The following is a 26,325-nucleotide window of genomic DNA, read 5'->3' on the forward strand; positions in this document are numbered from 1 at the left end:
GAGTAGGGTAGGGTAGGGTAGGGTAGAGGAATAGAGTAAAGTGGAGTGGAGTAGAACAGAACAGAACAGAATAGAATAACAGATTTGGAAGGGACATTGCAGGTCTTCTAGTTCACTCCCCTGCTTAGACCGGAATCCCTACACCAGATTGGGTAGCCCAGGATCTGTGTCTTCCATTAACCTGCTTGTGTACCCCAAGTGTATAACTGAGACTCAATGTATTTTGCTTTGGAGAGTTTTGACAGCTAAAACAAATATGTTTTTAACATTTGGAGAGAGGTAAAGCAGCCATAAGATCTCTAGCCCTTTCCCCCTCCCCCCAACACCCTAAATCCATTTTCTCCTTGTTTTTAACTTCACGTTTAACTTTTACTCTCTTTTTTTGGAGCAATTTCCCTCAAATTTAACTTTGTTAACTTTTGTTATTACTATCTGTAGATTCTGTGGCCCTCTTTAGAATGTTGTTACTTATGGCATTTCTGGAGGGGTTCCCCCCTTCCTGTGATTAGAACATGAATTTATCCACCCTGTCAAGAGAATTGAAATAATCCATGCTGCTGGTATGGTTTCCCTTCAGTGTTCAGTTCCTTGGATATGTCTCGCTCTGTGTCGGTCACAGCTGCTGGGCAGTGCCGCTTGGCCCCTCTGATTCAGGTCATTCTAGACTGCAGCCACCTCTACGACTACACAGTAAAATTGCTGTTCAAGTTACACTCCTGTAAGTACAAATTTATCTATGCCTCTTTGGCCTGAATTCCATCACCACTTTCATTCTTTTTAGGTACTGTAATTAGGATGACCAGGAACTCTCCATCTGATCACCTACAACAGGTGTCCCCAAACTTGGCAACTTTAAGACTTTTGGACTTCAATTCCCAGAATTCTCCAGCCAGCATAGCCTCAGATTGTGCTCCCTTGTCCTTGTGTTCACTTTCCTATTAAAAACACTTCTCCCCTGAACCTTATTTGACCCTTTAACATATTTAAATGTTTCGATCATGTCTCCCCTTTCCCTTCTGTCGTCCAGACTATACAGATTGAGTTCATGAAGTCTTTCCTGGTAAGTTTTCACCTAGCCACCATTCACAGTTACAGTGGTGATGAAAATAATTGTATGAAAATAGCTGGCTGGAGAATTCTGGGAGTATAAGTCCACAAGTCTTAAAGTTGCCGAGTTTGAAGATCTCGGTCCTACAAGGTTGTATTACCATACGGTAAAAATGTCCTGGGAATAATATATTAATTCATCGTATTTTGGTTTTCTTTTAACCTTCAAACTGTTTCACAAACATATTTTAGAAATACAGTTTCGCTTGAGATAGGCCAGTATTATTGTTTCCATATTGGATATGTTTCTTTGCTTTTAAAAAAAAAATTCAGTAAGGGTAGAGGAAAGGTGATAAAGGAAGATGTAATTAAATATGATGTGAATCATTCATTCAACCGTTATGAATGTCCTAGAACAGTGATGGTGAACCTTTTTTTCCTTAGATGCCAAAAAAGCATGCGTGTGCGCTATCACACATGCACAAGTGCCCACACCCACAATTCAATGCCTAGGGAGGGCGAAAATAGCTTCCCACACTCCACGGAGGCACTCTGGAGGCTGGAAACGGCCTGTTTCCCAACTTCTGGTGGGCCCAGTAGGCTTGTGGTTCGCCATCCCCAGGCTCCAAAGGCTTTCTTGAAGCTGGGAGGAGAGTAAAAACACCTTTCCCAATCCCCCAGGAGACTCTCTGGAAGCCAAAAACGCCCTCCCAGAGTCTCTGTGGGAGCCAAAAATCAGCTGGCCGGCACACACATGCAAATTGGAGCTGAGCTAGGGCAACAGCTGGCGTGCCAGCAGATATGGCTCTGCATGCCATCTGTGGCACCCGTGCCATAAGTTCACCATCACTGTTTTAGAACATGAGGTATAGTATACAGTGGTCCCTCGATTTTCGCGGGTTCGAACTTCGCAAAACGGCTATACCACGGTTTTTCAAAAATACTAATTAAAAAATACTTCACGGGTTTTTTCCCTATACCACGGTTTTCCCCGCCCGATGACATCATACATCATCGCCAAACTTTCGTCCACCTTTAATAAATATTTTTTTAATAAACTTTAATAAATAAACATTTATTTATTTATTTATTTATTACTTAGATTTGTATGCCGCCCCTCTCCGAAGACTCGGGGCGGCTCACAACATGTAAAAACAAATCATAAGCAATCAGACAAATTTAAAATATTTAAATATTTAAAAAACCCCATATGCTAACAGTCACACACACAGACATACCATGCATAAATTAAACGTGCCCAGGGGGAGATGTTTCAGTTCCCCCATGCCTGACGGCAAAGGTGGGTTTTAAGGAGTTTACGGAAGGCAGGAAGAGTAGGGGCAGTTCTAATCTCTGGGGGGAGTTGGTTCCAGAGGGCCGGGGCCGCCACAGAGAAGGCTCTTCCCCTGGGGCCCGCCAACCGACATTGTTTAGTTGACGGGACCCGGAGAAGGCCCACTCTGTGGGACCTAATCGGTCGCTGGGATTCGTGCGGCAGGAGGCGGTCTCGGAGATATTCTGGTCCGATGCCATGAAGGGCTTTAAAGGTCATAACCAACACTTTGAATTGTGACCGGAAATTGATCGGCAACCAATGCAGACTGCGGAGTGATGGTGAAACATGGGCATACCTAGGTAGGCCCATGACTGCTCTCGCAGCTGCATTTTGCACGATCTGAAGTTTCCGAACACTTTTCAAAGGTAGCCCCATGTAGAGAGCATTACAGTAGTCGAACCTCGAGGTGATGAGGGCATGAGTGACTGTGAGCAATGAGTCCCGGTCCAGATAGGGCCGCAACTGGTGCACCAGGCGAACCTGGGCAAACGCCCCCCTCGGCACAGCTGAAAGATGTTGTTCTAATGTGAGCTGTGGATCGAGGAGGACGCCCAAGTTGCGGACCCTCTCTGAGGGGGTCAATAATTTCCCCCCCAGGGTGATGGACGGACAGATGGGATTGTCCTTGGGAGGCAGAACCCACAGCCACTCCGTCTTATCCGGGTTGAGCTTGAGTCTGTTGACACCCATCCAGGCCCCAACAGCCTCCAGGCACCAGCACATCACTTCCACCGCTTCGTTGACTGGGCATGGGGTGGAGATGTAAAGCTGGGTATCATCCGCATATTGATGATACCTCACCCCATGTCCTTGGATGATCTCGCCCAGCGGTTTCATGTAGATGTTGAATAGCAGGGGGGAGAGGACCGACCCCTGAGGCACCCCACAAGGGAGAAACCTAGGAGTCGACCTCTGGCCCACCACTAACACCGACTGCGACCGGCCAGAGAGGTAGGAGGAGAACCACTGAAGGACAGTGCCTCCCACTCCCAACCCCTCCAGCCGGTGCAGAAGGATACCATGGTCGATGCTATCGAAAGCCGCTGAGAGGTCAAGGAGCACCAGGACAGAGGATAAACCCCTGTCCCGGGCCCGCCAGAGATCATCCATCAACGCGACCAAAGCGGTTTCCGTGCTGTAACCGGCCCTGAATCCTGACTGCTGGGGACCTAGATAATCGGCTTCTTCCAAGGACCGCTGGAGCTGGAGTGCCACCACCTTCTCGACAACCTTCCCCATAAAGGGAAGGTTGGAGACTGGACGATAGTTGTTAAGTATGGCTGGGTCCAGGGAGGGCTTCTTGAGGAGGGGGCGCACAAGCGCTTCTTTATAGAGTGATGGAAAAACTCCCCTCCCCAAGGAAGCGTTGGTAATCTCCTGGGCCCAGCTCCGTGTCACCTCCCTGCTGGCCGAAACCAACCAGGAGGGACACGGATCCAGTAAACAGGTGGCGGAACTCACAGCTCCGATGGCCTTGTCCACTTCATCAGGTGTCACCAGATCAAACTCTTCCCAGACAGGTGGACAAGTACGTTCCCCAGTCACCTCGACTGACTCGTTGTCAGTCGACTCTGTTTTACAATTGGAGTCGAGGTCGGCCCGGATCTGAGCGACTTTATCAGCGAAAAACGTGTTAAAGTCCTCGGCACTACTCTGTAAGGGCTCCCCAACTCCCCCCTGGTTAAGAAGGGAGCGGGTCACCCTAAACAGAGCGGCCGGGCGGGATTCCGCTGATGCAATCAAGGCGGCATGGTACGCGCATCTTGCCGCCTTGAGCGCCATTTTGTAAGTCTTAATAAAAGCTCTTACAAGTGTTCGGTCGGATTCAGACCTACTCTTCCTCCATTGCTTCTCTAGACGTCTCTTCTGGCGTTTCAACTCCCGGAGCTCCTCGTTGAACCATGGAGCTCTACGGGGTCTAGCACCTCGGAGAGGTCGCAAAGGCGCAATCCGGTCAAGAGCCTCCGCTGCGGCCTTGTTCCAGGCTTCCGCAAGAGACTCTGCCGAACTGTGGACAAGTGCCTCTGGTATAACCCCAAGCGCCGTCTGAAAGCCCTCAGGGTCCATCAGGCGTCTGGGGCGGAACATCTTAATTGGTTCCGCCTCCCTGCGGGGAAGGATTGGAGCCAGGAAGTCAAGCCGTAGTAGGAAATGGTCTGACCATGACAAAGGCAACGCATCTAAGCCCCTTAGTCTCAGACCATTACTCAGTTGCTCAGAAAGGAATACCATGTCAGGTGCGTGCCCTCCCTCGTGAGTCGGACCCTGAACTACTTGAGTCAGGTCCATGGCTGTCATGGTGGCCATGAACTCCTGTGCCAACCCAGAGGTTTCGCCGAGTGACGGCAGATTGAAGTCCCCCAGGACAATAAGTCCGGGGAACTCCACCGCCAACCCGGCTACCTCCTCGAGTAGCACAGGCAGGGCTTTTGACACGCAGCTGGGAGGCAGGTACGTGAGAAATAAGCCCACCTGAACCCCTAAGTCCAACTTCATCAAGAGAGACTCGCAACCCGCAATTTCCGGAGCAATGAGTCCACATGGTGAGTAATAATCTAAATGGTTGCTAAGGGAATGAGAAATTGCAGTTTAGGGGTTTAAAGTGTTAAGGGAAGGCTTGTGATACTGTTCATAGCCAAAAATGGTGTATTTACTTCCACATCTCTACTTTGCGAAAATTCGACTTTCGCGGGCGGTCTCGGAACGCATCCCCCGCGAAAATGGAGGGAACACTGTAATAGGAGACAGTGATGGTTTTTACCATATACAGTATATTACAGAGTAAACGGAGAGACCCTGGATCAGAGCTTAAGAGAAAGGCTTTTAAAGGCAAAGGATCTAAAGATCCAGCGTGGCATCATGCAACCTGAAAAAAATAGATATTATATACAGTATATTTTAGTGATTTATCCACCCCGTCAAGATAATTGAAATAATCCATGTTACTAGTAGTATGTTTCTCCTTCAGTGTTTAGTACACGTCTTGCTCTGTGTTGGTCACAGCTGCTGGGCAGTGCCACCTGGCCTCTCTGATTCTCTTGTTTGCATGTCCACACAGATATGGCTAGCTGAGCCATCCAAATGTTCTCCTGTCTTGATATCTTTTCTCTAGGTCTCCCTGCTGATACACTCCAAGGCCACAGAGACCGTTTCCTGGAGCAGTTCAAAAAGTGAGTGGGGTGGGAGTCGTTTGTTGAGATGAGGGAATAGGAAAGTGGCCACTGTGCATTTAAATTCAATAGGTTGTTTATATTCAGCCCACTGATGTTCTGTCTGATTGTTGGATATGACACAATTCACAACTTTGCAGAAGGCAAGGTGTTAGAATGAGTAGATTTGGGGGAAATATTATGTGCAAAGTAGGACTAAACATAGAATCAGAACTAAAACACAGCATTATTCCATTTCGAAATAATTCCTGCTCTTGCTTCAGCTACCCTAGCAATCCAAAGAATTGGATAAAGAATAAAGAATTCTCTAGGAATCCATTACAGGTACTCCTTGATTTACAACCACAATTTTGAGCCGAAAATTTCTTTTACTAAGTGATACAGTTATTAAATGAGCTTTGTCCCATTTTGTTTCTTTGTTGGCAGAGCTGTTAAGTGAATCACCGCAGTTCAGGGGTGGGTTCTAACTTGCCTCGCTGCCTGTGCGCTTCCGCGCCACGTGGTCACGATTCGTGGCTGTGCATGCACTTTGCACATGCACAGCCCCCCCCCCCCCCAATTTTTAAGCCACCAAAAAAAAGCCAAAACCAAGATGGCAACAACATGCACAGTCCTGGAAACTCTGCTTCTGCGCATTCTCAGAAGAAGAAAAAAAAAGATGGCGGCACCCACCAACCAAATTGGTTCCATGACATCATCGTTTATTTTATTTATTTATTTTGTCCAATACACAATGAGGGTTTTAGTGGGTATATGTCCATATACACATAGTAAAATATATGATGAAGGTTATAGAGGAGATACTCATAGTAAAATATATCTAAGAAATAATAGAAAAGAAGATATAGTAATAGAACATATCAATGAAAGAACAGAAGAAGAGATATAGGAATAGAAGAAAGGTATAGGAGATATAGGAGAGCAATAGTTAGCCTTCTCCGGGTCCCGTCGACCAAACAATGTTGTTTGGCGGGCCCCAGGGGAAGATCCTTCTCTGTGGCGGCCCCAGCCCTCTGGAACCAACTCCCCCCAGAGATTAGAACGGCCCCCACCCTCCTTGTCTTTCGCAAACTACTTGACCCACCTTTGTCGCCAGGCATGGGGGAGTTAAGTTATTCTTTCCCCCTAGGCTATTACAAGTTATGCATGATATGTTTGTGTGTATGTTTGGTTTTTTATAATAAGGGTTTTTTAGTTGTTTTTTATTAATTGGATTGTTCATGTGGTTTTACCACTGTTGTTAGCCGCCCTGAGTCTGCGGAGAGGGGCGGCATACAAATCCAATAAATAATAATAATAATAGGACAGGGGACGGAAGGCACTCTAGTGCACTTGTACTCGCCCCTTACTGACCTCTTAGGAATCTGGATAGGTCAACCGTAGATAATCTAAGGGTAAAGTGTTGGGGTTTGGGGATGACACTATGGAGTCCAGTAATGAGTTCCATGCTTCGACAACTCGGTTACTGAAGTCATATTTTTCACAGTCAAGTTTGGAACAGTTAATATTAAGTTTAAATATGTTGTGTGCTCTTATGTTGTTGTGGTTGAAGCTGAAGTAGTCGCCGACAGGCAGGCTGTTGCAGCATATGATCTTGTGGGCAATACTTAGATCTTGTTTAAGGCGTCTTAGTTCTAAACTTTCTAGGCCCAGGATTGAGAGTCTAGTCTCATAGGGTATTCTATTTCGAGTGGAGGAGTGAAGGGCTCTTCTGGTGAAGTATCTTTGGATATTTTCAAGGGTGTTGATGTCTGAGATGCGATATGGGTTCCAAACAGATGAGCTGTATTTGAGGATGGGTCTGGCAAACGTTTTGTAAGTTCTGGTAAGTAGTGTGAGATTGCCAGAGCAGAAGCTACGTAGGATTAGGTTTACAACTCTTGAAGCCTTCTTGGCTATATTGTTGCAGTGGGCTTTGACATCACCAGCGGGTTGCTATCGGTTCAGGCGAACCAGGAGGAACCCACCTCTGCCGCAGTTACTAAGATAATACACGTTTGTTAAGTAAATCTGATTTCCCCATTGTTAAGTGACTTTGCTTGCCAGAAGGTTGCAAAAAGTGATCACATGACCACAACAATAGAAAACAGTTCATAACAAATCTAATAATAGAAAACATTAAAATCCCCATTATTAAAACATACATACACACAGACATACCATACTTAAATTGTATAGGCCCGGGGGAGATGATTCAATTCCCCCATGCCTGATGGCAAAGGTGGGTTTTAAGGAGTTTACGAAAGGCAGGGAGGGTGGGGGCAGTTCTAATTTCCGGGGGGAGCTGGTTCCAGAGGGTTGGGGCCACCACAGAGAAGGCTCTTCCCCTGGGGCCTGCCACACGACATTGTTTAGTAGACGGGACCCGGAGAAGGCCAACTCTGATATGATTTATACCCGTGATATTAGCTATACAGTATTTGGTTATTGAAATTGGTATTAAGTTCAATTTTTCTTTTAATCGCAAAGTTTCCAGGGATCTGCTGCAGTTGGTAACGCTATCATTGGAGAGGATTTCCCCCCTATTCATGAGTCCAACTTAGACATTGTGCAGCCGCTGCAATAAAGCTATTCTTCCCCATAGAAGTTCGGCATCCTGTTCCTAAAACTGTTCCGATCTATTTTCATATATGCATTATTTAATACTCACATCCCCTCCCTCCCCCAAATTGGCAGAGTAATGTGAAGTCTTGGTTGTAGCCAAGTACCTGGAAGAAAAATTGCTGCATGCTGTCCTGCCACCTTTGTAAATCACAAAGGACGTTGACTTTCCCTCCACAGCAATTTCAGATTTATTGATTTATTTTGGCAGATGGTAAAAACGTTTATAAATAGAATTGTGAGATGTGTTGTGTACAAATGTCCCAAATAAATAAATAAATAAATAATGTACAAAAATAAATATGTACAAAAATAATAGAGGTCATAGAAAGGAAGGCTTATTCCTTTTTGTGTGATTTGGTAAGGAGATTTTTATTTTTATTTTTCAAGACCAGTGGTAATTCAGGGAGAGGACACTAATTAAAAAATATTGTTTACTTTCTTCTATTGGTCAGCTAGAAGGAAAAGGGAGAACACTATCTCATGGGTGTCAAACTCAATTGTGTCATGTGACATATCATGATGTATCATACCTTTTTTTGCCACACACAAACACATATACCCAAGGGTGGGTTCCTCCCGGTTCGGACTGATTTGCCCAGTCGATCCGCTGGTAAAGTCATAATGACATCACCAAATCGGACCAATCAGTTTTCGTGTGCCTGTGTGTAATATGTATGTACACAAATGGCATATTTACATAGGATCAAACAGTATATTTTGGATGGTCAGTAGTAGTAAATAGACAGGGAAATCTTTGAGGCGAGGAGGGGCCAGGCACCCTAACCCTTGACATGAGTAACGTCAAGCTGGCCGTGTTCATCCAGTCACATGGCCACCCAATCACATGACCATCCAGCACCCCACCCAGTCACATGACCATGAAGCCAAACCCACTGTCATATGACCACGAAGCCATGCCTGCAGAGTGATAGTAAAAAAAAAATTGGAACTTGTCACATGTTTTTTTGCTGAATTTGAAAATTAAGGGAAACTAGGATAGATCTATTTCGGCCTTATTTTGGTATCATCAGCTAGCCATACCCACTGGGACTTGAACCTGCAACCTTTGCCTTGTAAGGCAGAGAATTATCCTCTAGGCTACAGTATCCAATTCCTTCAGTTCTGCACCAGGGAAGGGTTACATATTTTTGTGTCGAATCACCCTGGTGTATTGAAGGAACATCACAGCTCCTTATTTGCCTCTCGGCCCAACCTAGGGCCATTTCCAAGGCAGTTAATTTTATTGATAGCCGACAATTCTATCTGTATGTGTCACTAGCCATACCCACTGGGACTTGAACCTGCAACCTTTGCCTTGTAAGGCAGAGAATTAACCTCTAGGCTACAGTATCCAATCCCTTCAGCTCTGCACCAGGGAAGGGTTACATATTTTTGTGTCGAATCATATATATATATGTACCTTGATATAAGGAGAGTGGAGTACACAGGATTAAAAAGCATAAAGGATACATCAAATATAATTTAAAAGAAAAAACCCATAAAAATATAAAATGTATACAAAAATCTATAGAAGAACCTAAAGAAGACTCTTAAAAAATCTAAGGGGAGAGGTAGGAATGTTAGATGGATATAGGGGAACATAAAAGTTAATATACAGCAAACTAAATCTATCACAATACAAAAGCACTTTTAAATAAATGCTCATGAAGACCAGTTAATGGCACAGGCTTCACCAGACGGATGTTAAGCATTTCTGTGCAAAACTTGGCAACATTAGGTTATAGCAGGATTAGTATTGTATCTTCCAGCAGCAGGGAAGTATAAAATTCTCCTGTTTGCCCTGGGACATCCCCCCACCCCCTCACAATGAGGGTGAGGGAAGGTAGTACCAAATCGATTTTGACTCCTGGCAATTGCGCTAAAGTACTCTGCAGGTTTTTTGGCAAGATATCTTGAAGTGGTTGGGTTTTTTTCTTCCTAAAACTTAGTGAAAGTCACTGACCCAAGGTCACTCAGATAGTTTTGTGCTTTAGTCAGGAACTCATGCCGTGGTTTCTAGCCTAATGCTTTAACCAGTACGCCAAACCGTCTTTCTCCCCTTATTTTTATAGAATCTAATAAAATAAGAAATTGCATGTTTATTCTGTGATTTCACTTTCTTGACACCCTCTTTATGATTCTAGGTTATCTGGCTATATCTTGGAGACCTGGCCTTCTTTTCTTGTTTCAGTATTGTTTCTGGCTTGTTTCTTTCCTTATTTTTCCCCTTGGGATTAATATGTTCAGTTATGCTTCTAGTATGTTTGGGAACCTATCTTACATCTTGAATTCTTTCATATTTAGTTTCTCTAATTCTACTTGTGACTGCTGTTTTTATTAAAGTCCACGTTTTCCTATACTTCTTTTTAGTTCTACTAAAAATCAAGAACTCCAGCATTACATGGTAACTTTCCTACAATATTTCTGTTACTTCCGCGTTAGCATAAAGACAAATATAGCTGATTGTTCATTTTCCAAAATAGAAAGTGATTAACAAGGCAACTCAGGAATTTCCTGCAGAGACAGACTTGGCAGAGTGTTTTCCAACTGGTCAAAATAATTAAAATCTTCTAGCACTACTACCTTAGATCTTTTTGAAAGATTTTCAAATACGTTATTGAAATGTTTCCTCCATACCTTAACTTTAACCGGGCAGTATGATAGCAACAGCTTGATTCGTTCCCCACTTATTTTTTTTTTTAAATTATTATTATTATTATTATTATTATTATTTATTTATTTATTTATTTATTTATTAGATTTGTATACCGCCCCTCTCTGTAGACTCAGGGAGGCTCACAACAGGGATAAAAAACAATACATGGTAACAAATCTAATACTTAAAATCTAAAATAACAAGTTTTACATTAAAAAGTCTAAAAAGGGGGGGGGGGGGAACCCAATAGATAAAATACATACACGAGTCATATCATGCACAAAACTACATAGGCAAGGGGGGGATATCTCAGTTCCCCCAAGCCTGACGACAGAGGTGGGTTTTAAGGAGTTTACGAAAGGCAAGGAGGGTGGGGGCAGTCCTAATCTCTGGGGGGAGTTGATTCCAGAGGGTCGGAGCCACCACAAAGAAGGCTCTTCCCCTGGGTCCCGCCAGACGACATTGTTTAGTCGACGGGACCCGGAGAAGACCAACTCTGTGGGATCTAACCGGCCGCTGGGATTCGTGCGGCAGAAGGTGGTCTCGCAGATATCCTGGCCCGGTGCCATGAAGGGCTTTATAAGTCATAACCAACACTTTGAATTGTGACCGGAAACTGATTGGCAACCAATGCAGACTGCGGAGTGTTGGGGTGACATGGGCATACTTAGGAAAGCCCATGATTGCTCTCGCAGCTGCATTCTGCACGATCTGAAGTTTACGAACACTTTTCAAAGGTAGCCCCATGTAGAGAGCATTACAATAGTCGAACCTCGAGGTGATGAGGGCATGAGTGACTGTGAGCAGTCCAGATAGGGCCGCAACTGGTGCACTAGGTGAACCTGGGCAAACGCCCCCCTCGCCACAGCTGAAAGATGTTTCTCTAATGTGAGCTGTGGATCGAGGAGGACACCCAAGTTGCGGACCCTCTCTGAGGGGGGTCAATAATCCCCCCCCCCCCAGGGTAATGGACGGACAGATGGAGTTGTCCTTGGGAGGCAAAACCCACAGCCACTCCGTACCCTAGATACTCTGTCCAATGCTGTCATATACATTTACTTGGATGTTTAAGCAGGACAAGTCGAAGGTTTATTTTTATTATTTCTGTTCCTTTTGATACAAATAGTATCCTTTAACTTGTATTTGAATTGTGGGCTCATCCCTCTAGGATTTGTCAATGACAACTCTGCTTTTATTTCTAAACTGTATTATTATGCCAATATGCTTTTGTTTTTTTATGTTTGAGTAAGCCAATACTGAGGAATGCACTGGTCACCAAGAAATAGTGGTTCTTGCTCATATTTAGAATTTTCCATTCTTATGCTGAGCTCTCCAGGGCTTTCCCAAGGCCTTAGGTTCAAGTTATGTTCAAAAAAACCCCCAAGAGAAATACTGTTGGTGGATTTATTAAAAAAACCTAAAGATATATGAACAATGATCACCTACTGTTGTTGATTGCAACAGCTGATATTCAAGCTACAATACCTTTTAATTTACTTGAATATCATTAGGTGATTTTTAGTTATAGTATTATGAAAGAAGTAAAGGAAAATATATTTATACCATACGCTATGGTATTTATGTTTATGCAATGTGAAAGTAAAAACAATTAATCAATAGAACATTTTGCCTCCTAGAACTGTGGGTGCTCCATCACTGAATGGCTTCAAGAAAAGATTGGACAGCCACTTCTCTAGCATGAAATAGGTTCCCCTATCTTGGGCTTGAGGGTGGACTAGAAGACCTCCAACATCCCTTTGATTCTATTTTTTTATATATGGCTGCACACATTTCATAGAAATGTTTTTTGGAGGAGCTAATAATTATTTAAAAAAAGCAAAAACAAAACAAAACATGCAAAATAAATAGGTGGAAACCGAAATAAATGTTCTGCCTGGCCTTTAGCCACCCAAGAGCAAAGTAATAAATCAAACACACAAACTTGTAACAATAAACCAAAAAGGTTTCTTTTATATATAGAGGGCTGTACGCCTCCATGAATGCAAAAGCAATGCTGAGTTATTAGTCCAGAAGGTCAGAGTTACTCACTCAAGTCCACACAGTACTTTCAGGCTTGAGTGTCAGAAAGTTCACAGGAATCCAAAAACCAAAATGAAACCACAATGCATCAATGTCTCTCTCCAAAGCTCAAACAATAAACTCCCACACAGATCATTCCAACCCTCCCTTTTTATCAAGGTTGTAGCAGCGTCATTAAATCTTATCAGCTGTGTCCTATAATTTGTTTCTAAGCTTGCGCAGCTACTCTTGCCTTCCCAACATTCTCCGTACCCGAGCATTCAGAATAGGGTTACTCATTAATTCTTCCCCTTCTGATTCCGAGGAACCTCTGGCTGGAGAGCTGGCTGAATCCATTCCCCTCTCTGTCTCTGCTGTCCCTTCCTGCTCCCTGTCACTCCCTGTCTCTGCTTCAGGTTCACTGTCTGATTCATTCTGCAGCCAGACTGGTCTTCTGTAAACAGACGGCTCCCACTGCTCTTCGTCAAAATCAACAGCTACAGGAGCTGGCCTGAAGCCAACCACAACAATAAGAATAACAGCCATAGATGTAAATACTCGTACAACACCAAAAGCTCCCAGAAAAAACCCCAATACACAGAGTCTTACACACATTGTTTTGTATATTATGGATTTAATTCATTTTTCCATTGGCCGCTTTCTAAACAATCTTGAATCTAGTACCAAAAATCCTCAGAAATGTGGATTCAATTTAAATAAATAATAAATTTGATCAGTAGGACAACATTGGGCGATGAGTTGTCTTGTGAATCTTGTGAATATTACAGTGAGCAATAGGATGGGTCAATATGCATCTACTGCAATTGCTTTGCATTATCATTTCTACATTGCTGCTATTTAATGTCTCTTCTCTGACCTTGAATGACCATCCTGATTCTGGATTGCTACTTCATTTTGCTTCCCCTCTGAGCCTGACAGACCGCCCAGACGATTGTTTAAAGTTTGCTAGACTTTAATATGTCTTTCCTTGAATTTTGCAGACTGAAGGATCTCTTCTATCGCTCCAGCAACCTGCAATATTTTAAAAGGCTGATTCAGATCCCACAGTTGCCTGAGGTGAGGATCCATGACATTCACAGAGTTGCTATTCTCACTTTTGTTCATAGTATTTATGCTGAGGCCGCTTCAGCTGTGACTTAAGGGAACCGCATGTCATAACTGAACGGTGACATTTGGAATTATGAATAACAGAATAAAAGGGACCTTGGAGGTTTTCTAGTCCAACTCCCTGCTCAGGCAGGAGTAGCCTATACCATTCTAGACAGATGGCTGTCCAATTTCTTCTTAAAAACCTTCAGTAATCGAGCTGCCAAAATTGCTGAAGGCAAGCCATTCCATGGTTAATTATTAGTAATTATTCTCACTGTCAGGAAATTTCTCATTAATTCAAGGAGTTCTTATTTTTCCATTTATTTATTTGTTTGTTTATTTATTTATTTATTTATTTAATTTTTTAAATTTACTTACTTATTTACTTACTTACTTATTTATTTACTTATTTATTTATTTAATTTGTATGCCGCCCCTCTCCGTAGACTCGGGGCAGCTCACAGCAGTGATAGAAACAATGTACAATACAAATCTAATAATACAAAGTTAAAAACCCATAATTTAAAAAACATGCACACAACACACCATACATAAATTATATAGGCCTGGGGAAAATATTTCAATTACCCCATGCCTGACGGCAGAGGTGGGTTTTGAGAAGTTTACGAAAGGCAAGGAGGGTGGGGGCAATCCTGATCTCTGGGGGGAGTTGGTTCCAGAGGGCCGGGGCCACCACAGAGAAGGCTCTTCCCCTGGGTCCCACCAAATGACATTGTTTAGTCGACAGGACCCGGAGAAGGCCAACTCTGTGGGACCTAACCGGTCGCTGGGATTCGTGCGGCAGAAGGCGGTTCCGGAGATATTCTGGTCCGATGCCTTCCTTCCTGTGGCTAATCTTGTAGTAGAACTTAAATGCAAGTGAGGTTGCTCTCTAAATATAATTTGTAATCCACAGATGTATTAAAAATGGCCAATGAATAAAAGATGAAGAGTAAAATCTCATCTGAAAAGAAAAAAATAGTATCAACTGAGAGTAAAAATGAAATATTAGGTTGTATTTAGTGTAAAAAGATTATAGAAAATTTACAAAGGTTCTTTCCTGTTGTAGTCTTTATAGTTTGTAACCCACAGAAGAAAGTGGAGTGATAATTGCTAATAAATAGAATCTTTAGTGTCTTATTGCAATTTAGGGCACAGTTTTACAATCCTCGTAAATCAGTTTATAATCTCCTAAATTTGCAGTCTTGCTTTGTGAATAGTGAAAACAGCCTTGCTTTATAAAGGCCAAAAGAGCCTATAAGAGAGTGCAAACAAAATTTTGAATAAATTAACTTGTATATAATTGCAAATGAATGAGATGCAAATCTGTTTGCAAAGTTGTTTATTTTTTTCTTCCAACCACAAGTAGTTTTGGAACGCCAAAACTGGCAATGAGCCTTGTGCACTACAGTATTGACCTAGTATATGTGATAAGCTTCTTCAATGCAACGGTTCTGTATCATTCTTCGTTCCATGCACTAGAATCCCCCCAACTTTCTGCGGGCCTCAGCACTCTCCGAACACATCAGCCCTGTTGTTGTCATCCCATTGGAAGCTTCATCCCCAGACAGTGAACCCATCATGGATCTTGTTGAGATGGAAACTTCCTCACAGCAGGTGAGTGGAAGGGCAGAGTTCCTTTGCATGGAAAAAAAATTGCAATATGTGAATATCTTAACGAAAGGGAGAATAAAGAAGTACTATTGAGGGAGGAGACAGAGTTAGAGAAAGTAATAAGGGAAAAAAGTGAGGGTATAAAGGCGCAAGCAACCAATATATATAAATTGCTAGTGCAGTCAGACGGGGACACGATTGAAGGATTGATTAAATGGTGGCAAAATGAGATACAAGTAGAGGTACAAGAGATGGAAAATATAGTAGAAAATATAAGGAAAATTAAAAATACAAAAATCAGGGAAATGAGAAGGAAAATATTACATAAGTGGTATTTTACTCCCGTTCAACTCGCACATTTTCAGCAGAATGTCAGGGGGAATTGTTGGCATGGGTGTCAAGATAAAGGAATGTTTATGCATATGTTTTGGGAATGCCCGATAGTGCAGGAATTTTGGCAAAAAGTGAAAGAGGATATCAATAGAATGCTAAATATACAATGGACAATCACTAAGGAAATGGCAGTACTAGTTAAAAGCAATGCAATGGGAGAATTTAGAGAAATAAAAAAAGCAGCAATAGAAAGCGCTCAGGCAGTAATAGTTTTGGGTTGGAAGGATGCGACAAAATGGACAATGCAAAATTGGTATAGGTACATGGTGGACCATATTCAATTTGAAATTATGGATAAAAGGATAAATTCGGATAATGAAACTGAGTTGGGACAACTGATGGGACAGTGGGACAAGGTAAGACGATATATGATGAGTAGAATCCGAGACCAAGCTACAAGAAATAAATTGGAATCACTCTATAATATGTAAATAGATATATTGCTCTTGGGTTAAGTGGACTATACAAGAAACACCCCCGATTTGGTGGTGGGGAATGTGTGTGTGTCTCGGCGGTGGGCACATTTCACTATGCATTGTTTTATGTTGTGTGTAATATAAATTTGTTAAAAATTAATTTAAAAATTTTTTTTTTTTAAAAAGGGCAGACTTCCTTTGAAGAATAGAAACTCTAGGCCCATCACAAGAAAAAAGTATTTGTTCTGGTTATGATGATATGAAATAGTATTTCAGATTAGCAAACTTTGTCACTAGTCAGCCTTTGCCTGACCTGTTGACACATAGAGATTTTCAAGTGTTGGAAAATCAGTGCTAATTTTTTTCCCCTCCTATGCTTTGGGTAATAGATGGAGAGCTGTTTTCTATGAAATACTGTAGAAAGATCTGATTACTCTCTCTCAAAAAATAAAGGGCGAGGAGCAGATTGGAGGAATCAAGTGGATTTGAATGATTTTCCTGGTGACAAAATAATGGAGAGATTATCTTCCATGTCGCTGATTTAAAAACAATGCCTGCTCTCCACTACAGTATCTGTAAATTGAGTTCCTACATATGCTTCAGTATCTATAATTGTTGTACACATCCTCTCTGATTAGTCATTCTACTGAAAATTCCCTAAGATTAAGTCAGGTCCCTCTTTTCTTGAGTTAGGATGGTGTGCAAGGCAAGTTTATCTTTTCATGAAGCTAACTGTTTCCATCTTGTCTTCCAGAGTCTTTTTGACAATAAGTTTGATGACATCTTTGGCAGTTCTTTCAGTAATGATCCCTTTAACTTTAACAGCCAGAATGGGATGACCAAGGATGACAAGTGAGTGATTATTCCTTTCTTACTATACCCTTTATTAATTTAGAAGGAAACTTTACTTTCATTTTTGCTGAACGGATGCTTTTTTCATATACAGAGTACAATGAAAGCACCAAAAATAGCTTACCAGGAAGCATCTCCATAATCTCTGTTTTATATATGGGACAGTGACAATTGCAAGATTTCCTTTTGGGATGGGACTAGAGAAATTTCTAAGTACAAATACACAAATAAATACCCTGTTCCTTTCTACAGCGTGAGAAAGTGGAACACAATATCCAAAATCACACTGTCAGCAGCATACAAGGAAAATTTCTATAAACTTTTTTATAGATGGTACATGCCCCCATCGAGACTAGCGAAGATTTACCCGACCCTACAAGACACCTGCTGGAAATGTAAAAAACAAAAAGGTTCCTATTTGGACCGGGAGTCACTGCTCACAGTCACTCATGCCCTCATCACCTCGAGGCTCGACTACTGTAATGCTCTCTACATGGGGCTACCTTTGAAAAGTGTTCGGAAACTTCAGATCGTGCAGAATGCAGCTGCGAGAGCTATCATGGGCTTTCCTAAATATGCCCATGTCACACGAACACTCCACAGTCTGCATTGGTTGCCGATCAGTTTCCGGTCAAAATTCAAAGTATTGATTATGACCTATAAAGCCCTTCATGGCACCGGACCAGAATATCTCCGGGACCGCCTTCTGCCGCACGAATCCCAGCGACCAGTTAGGTCCCACAGAGTTGGCCTTCTCCGGGTCCCGTCAACTAAACAATGTCGTTTGGCGGGACCCAGGGGAAGAGCCTTCTCTGTGGTGGCCCCGACCCTTTGGAACCAACTTCCCCCAGATATCAGAGTTGCCCCCACCCTCCTAGCCTTTCGTAAGCTCCTTAAAACCCACCTCTGTCGTCAGGCATGGGGGAATTGACATTTTCCTTCCCTCTGGGCTTATACAATTTATGCATGGTATGCTAGTATGTATGATTGGTTTCTAAATTGGGGTTTTTAAAAATTAACTTAAATATTAGATTTGTTTACATTGTATTATTATTGCTGTGAGCCACCCCGAGTCTGCGGAGAGGGGCGGCATACAAATCTGATTAATAAATAAATAAATAAATAAATAAATAAATGTAAAAAACAAAAAGGTTCCTTTTTTCACAAGTGGTGGACTTGTACCAAAATTCAAAAAATATGGAAAACAATTCACAGATGGCTCATAGAAATAACTAATGAGGAGATAGAATACACCCCAGAAGGTATGCTCCTAGGAACTTGGAAAAGACACTATTCTAAGCAAACACTCTTTCTTATGACCCACATAAATACCGCAGCTAGAATATCACTAGTGCAAATGTGGAAAAACGAACAGACCCCATTGGAAAGTTCAATTATTGACAAAATATATAAATGTGTAGAGATGGATGAAATCACAAACTCAATTAAGGGAATTAAAAGCAAAGAATCAAAACGACCATGGTAGAAATGGCATGAATGGATTCAAAAGAAAAACTAAAAATGTAACAATACAAAGTATCAGTATACACAGAAAGAATAACAAATACCTTGCAATATCAATAGAAACAAAGTACAAGCATTTTCTTCTCTTTTATTTTAAAAATGTGTTCTACCAATGATATATATATTTGAATGTACAGTGATCCCCCGGTTATTGCGTCCCCGACCATTGCGAACAGGCTAATTTGCGATTTTTGAACCCGGAAGTCAGAACACCATCTGCGCATGCGTGCCCTTTTTTTTCTATGGGCACGCATGCGTAGATGGCGCCGGGCAGATCAGCTGCTGGGCGGCTTCCCTAGGTCTTCCCCCTCTTGGCGGGCATCAGCGAGGAGTTTCCCCACCGCCCACGCAAACTCCTCGCTGCTGCCGCTTCGCTCGGGCCGCTTCCCAGCTGAGTACTCAGCTGGGAAGCGGCCCGAGCGAACGGCTTGTCCGCAGCCTGCCTGCCCGCGCGCCCGCGGCTCGCGCGCCCTTCTCCCGCCCACGCCGTTCGCTCGGGCCGCTTCCCAGCTGAGTACTCAGCTGGGAAGCGGGCCGAGCGAACGGCTTGTCCGCAGCCTGCCTGCCCAATGAGTCCCGAAGACAAACGCGGAACTTTGACGTTTGTCTTCGGGACTCATTGGAAAGCCGCGCGGGTGTTTTAAAACGTCGCCGCCGACATGGGGGGCTCGCTAGCACCCCCCCCCGAACCCCCAACCCGGGTTAGGGGGGGTGCTAACGAGCCCCCCATGTCGGCGGCGACGTTTTAAAACACCCGCGCCGCCCCCAATCTTCGGCTCCTCGCTAGCGCTGCGGAAGTAAAAACACCATCTGCACATGCGCAGATGGTGTTTTTACTTCTGCAGCGCTACTTTGCGAAAACCCGCTCGTTGCGGGGGGTCCTGGAACGGAACCCTCGCAATGATCGGGGGATCACTGTATACCATTTAATAAAAGATATAAGGAAATGAATGACATATACAAAAGGTAATAGAGATAGAATAAGATCTGTAAAACCTAAACAAAACATTTGAGAAATATTTTTGAAAACAATAAAGAAACTTTTTAAAAAAAGAGAGAAAGTGGAATATGTTTCTAAAACACAAACTAGTAACAGAAAATTATTTTTTTTTTGGGTTTATATATATACTTTTTTGCTTCAGAATGTGGATTTTTTTCCCTGCTGCACAGTATTCCTGACACTGGCCATGCTCTAAATTCTGCACATAAATGGTGGAAATAATAGCATGACAGTCAAGCATTTGTAAACATTATTGCCTTTGACAGAGAACTTCATGTGTTTACTTTGAAGCATCAATAACCTGATTTTAAAATATGGCAGCATACTGGTTAGAATGCAGTACTGCAGGCTACTTCTGTTGACTGTTGTCAACAGTTTAGCAGTTCAAATCTCACTGTCTCAAGGTTGACTCAGCCTTCCATCCTTCTGAGGTTAGTAAAATGAGGACCCAGCTTGTTGGGGGCAATATGCTGACTCTACAAACCGCTTAGAGAAGTCTGTAAAGCACTGTGAAGCGGTGTATAAGTCTAATTGCTATTGCTATTGATTTAGCTCCTTTCATCATCTGCATGTGGTCATGAGGTCTGACTGCTTTCCTCCCATCCAATTTAAAAATATTTATATCCAAATTGCACAAGTATTTCTCCCTCCTTCCAGGGACAGGTTAATTGAACAGCTGCACAGAGAAATTGACGCCCTTAAGGATGAATTCAAGAACTTCAAAGCGGAGGTAAATTTAAAGTCTATTACTACAGGGATGTTTTTCTAAGCCCAAATACAGAAACTCACATTCACTTTGGAATCTTGTCGGGAAATAAAAGTATGTAGGAAAACCAGAAAAATACAAAATCCCAGGAAATACAGAAAAGAGGGATCTGCTATCCTTTGCTTTAATATCTAGAAAGAAGCCATAAAGCATTCCAGAAATGCAAAATGCTACTTAAGTTAGAATTGAAGATAGACTTTCATTTTTGTTGACTTAATAGCAATTGGAAGCAAGGGCCTTGTATTTCCTTTTAACCTTCTCTGTTCTGAATTGCATTAGACCAGGATGGATTGATCCATAAGTATGCAGGCTAAGTTTACTTTTTTTTGCATTTTTTATCACTTAAAGCACCATTGATAGCTTGCATTTTGGCAGCTAGGACACATTTGGAAATACTGTGTTCAGTTCTGGAGACCTCACCTACAAAAAGATATTGATAAAATTGAATGGGTCCAAAGACGGGCTACATAAATGGTGGAAGGTCTTAAGCATAAAACGTATCAGGAAAGACTTAATGAACTCAGTCTGTATAGTCTGGAGGACAGAAGGAAAAGGGGGGACATGATCGAAACACTTAAATATGTTAAAGGGTTAAATAAGGTTCAGGAGGGAAGTGTTTTTAATAGGAAAGTGAACACAAGAACAAGGGGACACAATCTGAAGATAGTTGGGGGAAAGATCAAAAGCAACATGAGAAAATGTTATTTTACTGAAAGAGTAGTAGATCCTTGGAACAAACTTCCAGCAGACATGGTTGATAAATCCACAGTAACTGAATTTAAACATGCCTGGGATAAACATATATCCATCCTAAGATAAAATACAGGAAATAGTATAAGGGCAGACTAGATGGACCATGAGGTCTTTTTCTGCCGTCAGACTTCTATGTTTCTATGTTTCTATATTCTTTTCTGGCCCAATGAAGGATAATGAGGTCTTTTTCTGCCATCAGTCTCCTATGTTTCTATGTTTTTAGAAGAGCTGTGAGTGTGTGTACATACACATACAGTTTATATAGCAGATAATGTATATTTTTGTGTGCCTGTGTGTAATATGTATGTACACATATGGCATATATACATAGAATTAAAGAGTATGTTTTGGATGTTCAGTAACAGTAAATGGATAGGGAAATTGTATCTCTTTGAGGCAAGGAGAGGCCAGGCACCCTAACCCTTGACATGAGTGACATCAAGTTGTCCATCTTTAAGCCAGTCACATGTACTTTAAGCCAGCCCCAGTCACATGATTATCAAGCCACTCCCACCTGGTCACATGGCTGGCAAGCCATACCCACAACATAAGCCACGCCCATAGTGTGGAAGTAAATTTTTTTGCAGCCCTTCACTGCTCAAATACCATTGTTACAACGCAGTAACCAGAAATATTGACCTTTTTCTGTTTGTTTGTTTGTTTGTCTGCCCTGTCACTCTTTCTGCCACAATGTTTTGGAGTGGCACTTTTAAAAAACTAATGGTGGCAGAGTCCAACGTCCAGGACCAGGCTTCAACTTGACACGCAGTCTTGATTTATTTGTTGTGGTGTCTGCTTAACTGTGCATAGCCAGAACAGTGTAATCATTTCAATACCCTGAGGTTTTTCTCAGTGATCTTTCCATTTCACCCTCTCTTTAAACATGGCCCCTGCAGAGCCACCGCCTGGTGATGCAGCTGAAGGGGCGTATCAGTGAGCTGGAAGCTGAGCTGGAAGAGCAGAAGCACCTGAAGCAGCAGGCACTGGATGAAAGTGAATTCCTGCACACAGAACTGGACGAATGGAAAAAGAGGCACGAGGACACAGAGAAAGCCCAGCGGAGCCTGACAGAGATTGAGAGTAAGCCGTGAAAATAATTCGACAACGGGTGGTTTTTTTCTTCAGAGATAGAAAGACTGCAGTTTAGAATAGAATAGAATAGAATAGATTTTTTATTGGCCAAGTGTGATTGGACACACAAGGAATTTGTCTTGGTGCCTATGCTCTCAGCGTACATAAAATAAAATATACATTTGTCAAGAATCGTGTGGTACAACACTTAATGATTGTCATAGGGGTCAAATAAGCAATGAAGAAGCAATATTAATAAAAATCTTAAGATATAAGAAACAAGTTACAGTCATACAGTCAACATGGGAGGAAATGGGTGATAGGAATGATGAGAAAAACTAGTAGAATAGAAGTGCAGATTTAGTAGAAAGTCTGACAGTGTTGAGGGAATTATTTGTTTAGTAGAGTGATGGCGTTTGGAAAAAAACTGTTCTTGTGTCTAGTTGTCTTGGTGTGCAGTGCTCTGTAGTGACGTTTTGAGGGTAGGAGTTGAAACAATTTGTGTCCAGGATGCGAGGGGTCAGAAAATATTTTCCCCGCCCTCTTTTTGACTCGTGCAGTATACAGGTCCTCAATGGAAGGCAGGTTGGCAGCAATTGTTTTTTCTGCAGTTCTGATTCTCCTCTGAAGTCTGTGTAGGTCCTGTTGGGTTGCAGCACCAAACCACACAGTTATAGAGGTGCAGATGACAGACTCAATGATTCCTCTGTAGAACTGTATCAGCAGCTCCTTGGGCAGTTTGAGCTTCCTGAGCTGGCGCAGAAAGAACATTCTTTGTTGTGCTTTTTTGATGATGTTTTTGATGTTAGGTGACCATTTTAAGTCTTGAGATATGATAGAACCTAGAAATTTGAAGGTCTCTACTGTTGATACTGTGTTGTCTAGTATTGTGAGAGGTGGAAGGGTGGAAGGGTTTCTCCTAAAGTCTACCACCATTTCTACGATTTTGAGTGTGTTCAGTTCTAGATTGTTCTGGTCACACCACAAGGATAGTTGTTCAACTTCCCATTGACATCATTCACAAATTATCCATAGCATTTAGACTTATATACCGCTTCATAGTGCTTTTACAGCCCTCTCTAAGCAGTTTACAGAATCAGCCTCTTGCCCCCAACAATCTGCGTCCTCATTTTACCCACCTTGGAAGGATGGAAGGCTGAGTCAACCTTGCTCCGGGGGTGAGATCTGAACTGCTGAACTACAGCTAGGAGTTAGCTGAAGTAGTCTGCAGGGCTGCACTCTAACCACTGCGCCACCCTGGCTCTTCAATTGCAGATATGTGGCCCATTCACCTGAACAGTCATTTTACTAGAAAGCAGTTAAAATCAATTTCCTATAGAAATCACATAGACCCTGATAGCAAACTAATTGATAACATATTTTGCCTCTAATTTTTAAGGAACATTTCATAGTGCACTAGGGTAGGTAGACTAATAATCTGTCAACCTCCTTAACAAATACTGTAATAAACTGATTCACTGTAGCTGCCTGGCCTCAGTTTATAGTAGCAGGGCTTGTATTTGGATTGAAAATGCCATAATAACCATTGCAGAGAAGAGTTTAATCAACCCCCAGTGAGTTTTCTTTAAGTTGTCCAAATGTGGCACTCAAACTGATCTGAAGCAGGGCTTCAGTTTTAGAATTTGAGGGCTGCCACAGAAAGGAGGGGGTCAGGCTGTTTCCCAAAGCAGAAGGCCAAACAAGGAATAGTGGATGGAAGCTGATCATGGAGAGATTCAACCTGGAAATAAGGAGGAACTTTCTGATGGCGAGAGTGACCAGTGGAACAGCTTGCCTGTGGAAGTTGTCCGAGCTCCAACACTTGAGACTTTCTCCGGGACCGCCTTCTGCCGCATGAATCCCAGCGACCGGTTAGGTCCCACAGAGTGGGCCTTCCTTGGGTCCCGTCGACTAAACAATGTCGTCTGGCGGGACCCAGGGGAAGAGCCTTCTCTGTGGTGGCTCCGACCCTCTGAAACCAGCTCCCCCCAGAGATTAGAACTGCCCCCACCCTCCTTGCCTTTCGGAAACTCCTTAAAACCCATCCCTGCCGTCAGGCATGGGGGAATTGAAACATCTCCCCCTTGCCCATGTAGTTTCTGTGTATGATTCGACTGTGTGCTTGTGGGGTTTCTTTTGGATTTTTTAACCTAAAACTGTAATTTAGATTGCTAAATATTAGATTTGTTACTATGTATTGTTTTTTACCATTGTTGTGAGCCGCCCTGAGTCTACGGAGAAGGGCGGCATATAAATCCAATAAATCTAATCTAATCTAATCTTTCAAAAGGAGACTGGACTGCCATATATCCAAAATGGTGTAGGGACTCCTGCTTGATCAGGGGGTTGGACTAGATGACCTACAAGGTCCCTTCCAACTGTAATAATAAATAAAATAAAATAAAATAGATCTTCCAGTTTAGAATTGGAGCATGTGAGAGAGGAGGATTATTCAAATATTCCTTTGACAGAGCGGCTGAAGGAAAAAGGGCCCAGTCCTCCCTAGTTTTGGGCTGAAGCTGCACTGGAGGGAGGTGGTTGGGTCAGCTTGTTTTATGAAGTGATCCTCCCTCCCTCCTTCCTTCCTTTCAATCACAGGCCAGGTCCTGTCTGTTTCTGTTATAGGGAAAGCACAAACCACAGAGCAACGCTATGTGAAGCTAAAGGAAAAGTACAGTGAGCTGGTGCAGAATCACGCGGACCTCCTACGCAAGGTAATGCTGTCTTACTTCCCTCTATTGTTCAATGCTAAGATAAAACTAGGGGTCATCTTGCCTGGCTCTGCACGTTAAAATAGGATTATTCATTGATTGCAAAGCAAAAAGCCTTCAAAATGAGTTAAGGTTAAACCCTTATTAACAGTTGACATACCGGCACAAGAGAGTCGAGACTGTCTGGGTCAGCTATATGCTTCTCTGCCATCCTCTGTACAAATATACACTAGGTCAGTGTTTCCCAACCTTGGCAACTTAAAGATATTTGGACTTCAAGTCCCAGAATTCCCCAGCCAGCAAATGCTGGCTGGGGAATTCTGGGAGTTGAAGTCCAGATATCTTCAAGTTGCCAAGGTTGGGAAACACTGCACTAGGTGATAAGTTTTTCATTCACTTAGACAACCAATTATAGTTTTTAATTAAATCTGTTCAAGATCGTCTAGAAAAGTAACAGGCAAAGACGGATAGAGGGAGGAATATATTTTTGAAGTGGGCTAAGTAAAATTATTTGGTGTGCCTGCCATTTGGAAGAGATTTGCAAAATTTTCCAAGTATTAATCAGAAATTAAAAGTACTCAAGAAAAAGCTATGTTGAATACTAGGCTTCTCCAGGAATCTTCAGCATAGCACATGTGTCCCAGCCAGAAGAGTTGCAGGAATTCCCCCAAAAGATTTTACAAGGTGAGGAGGTAAGGGAAATGTTTTTGTTTGTTTTCTGCAATGAACATGCACAATACTCCTTCCTCCGCCTGTTTTCCTACTAACAACAACCCTGCTCGATCCACAGCTCACATTAGAGAAACACCTTTCAGCTGTGGCGAGGGGGGCGTTTGCCCAGGTTCGCCTGGTGCACCAGTTACAGCCCTATTTGGACCGGGAGTCACTGCTCACAGTCACTCATGCCCTCATCACCTTGAGGCTCGACTAGTGCAATTGCTCTCTACAGGGGGCTACCTTTGAAAAGTGTTCGGAAACTTCAGATTGTGCAGAATGCAGCTGCGAGAGCAGTCATGGCTTCCCCAAATATGCCCTTGTTACACCAACACTCCGCAGTCTGCATTGGTTGCCGATCAGTTTCCGGTCACAATTCAAAGTGTTGGTTATGACCTATAAAGCTCTACATGGCACCAGACCAGATTATCTCAGGGACCGCCTTCTGCTGCACGAATCCCAGCGACCAGTTAGGTCCCACAGAGTTGGTCTCCTCTGGGTCTTGTCAACTAAAAAATGTCGTTTGGCGGGACCCAGGGGAAGAGCCTTCTCTGTGGCGGCCCCGACCC

General features: G+C 42.7%; 1 protein-coding gene across 3 annotated transcripts in view; it reads left to right on the forward strand.

The window, feature by feature from the left end:
- HIP1 (huntingtin interacting protein 1) overlaps positions 1 to 26,325 on the forward strand; it is a 109,769-nt gene that overhangs the window by 57,178 nt on the left and 26,266 nt on the right. For all 3 annotated transcript variants that reach the window (XM_070735031.1, XM_070735032.1, XM_070735033.1), the window contains exons 8-15: positions 578 to 718; positions 5,496 to 5,553; positions 13,834 to 13,909; positions 15,425 to 15,559; positions 17,120 to 17,217; positions 20,399 to 20,471; positions 22,157 to 22,340; positions 24,957 to 25,045. In XM_070735031.1, the coding sequence (XP_070591132.1) occupies positions 578 to 718; positions 5,496 to 5,553; positions 13,834 to 13,909; positions 15,425 to 15,559; positions 17,120 to 17,217; positions 20,399 to 20,471; positions 22,157 to 22,340; positions 24,957 to 25,045 (854 nt within the window). The remainder of the gene's footprint in view (positions 1 to 577; positions 719 to 5,495; positions 5,554 to 13,833; positions 13,910 to 15,424; positions 15,560 to 17,119; positions 17,218 to 20,398; positions 20,472 to 22,156; positions 22,341 to 24,956; positions 25,046 to 26,325) is intronic.

This window comes from Erythrolamprus reginae, chromosome 1, assembly GCF_031021105.1.
Source record: "Erythrolamprus reginae isolate rEryReg1 chromosome 1, rEryReg1.hap1, whole genome shotgun sequence".
NCBI lineage: Eukaryota > Metazoa > Chordata > Lepidosauria > Squamata > Dipsadidae > Erythrolamprus > Erythrolamprus reginae.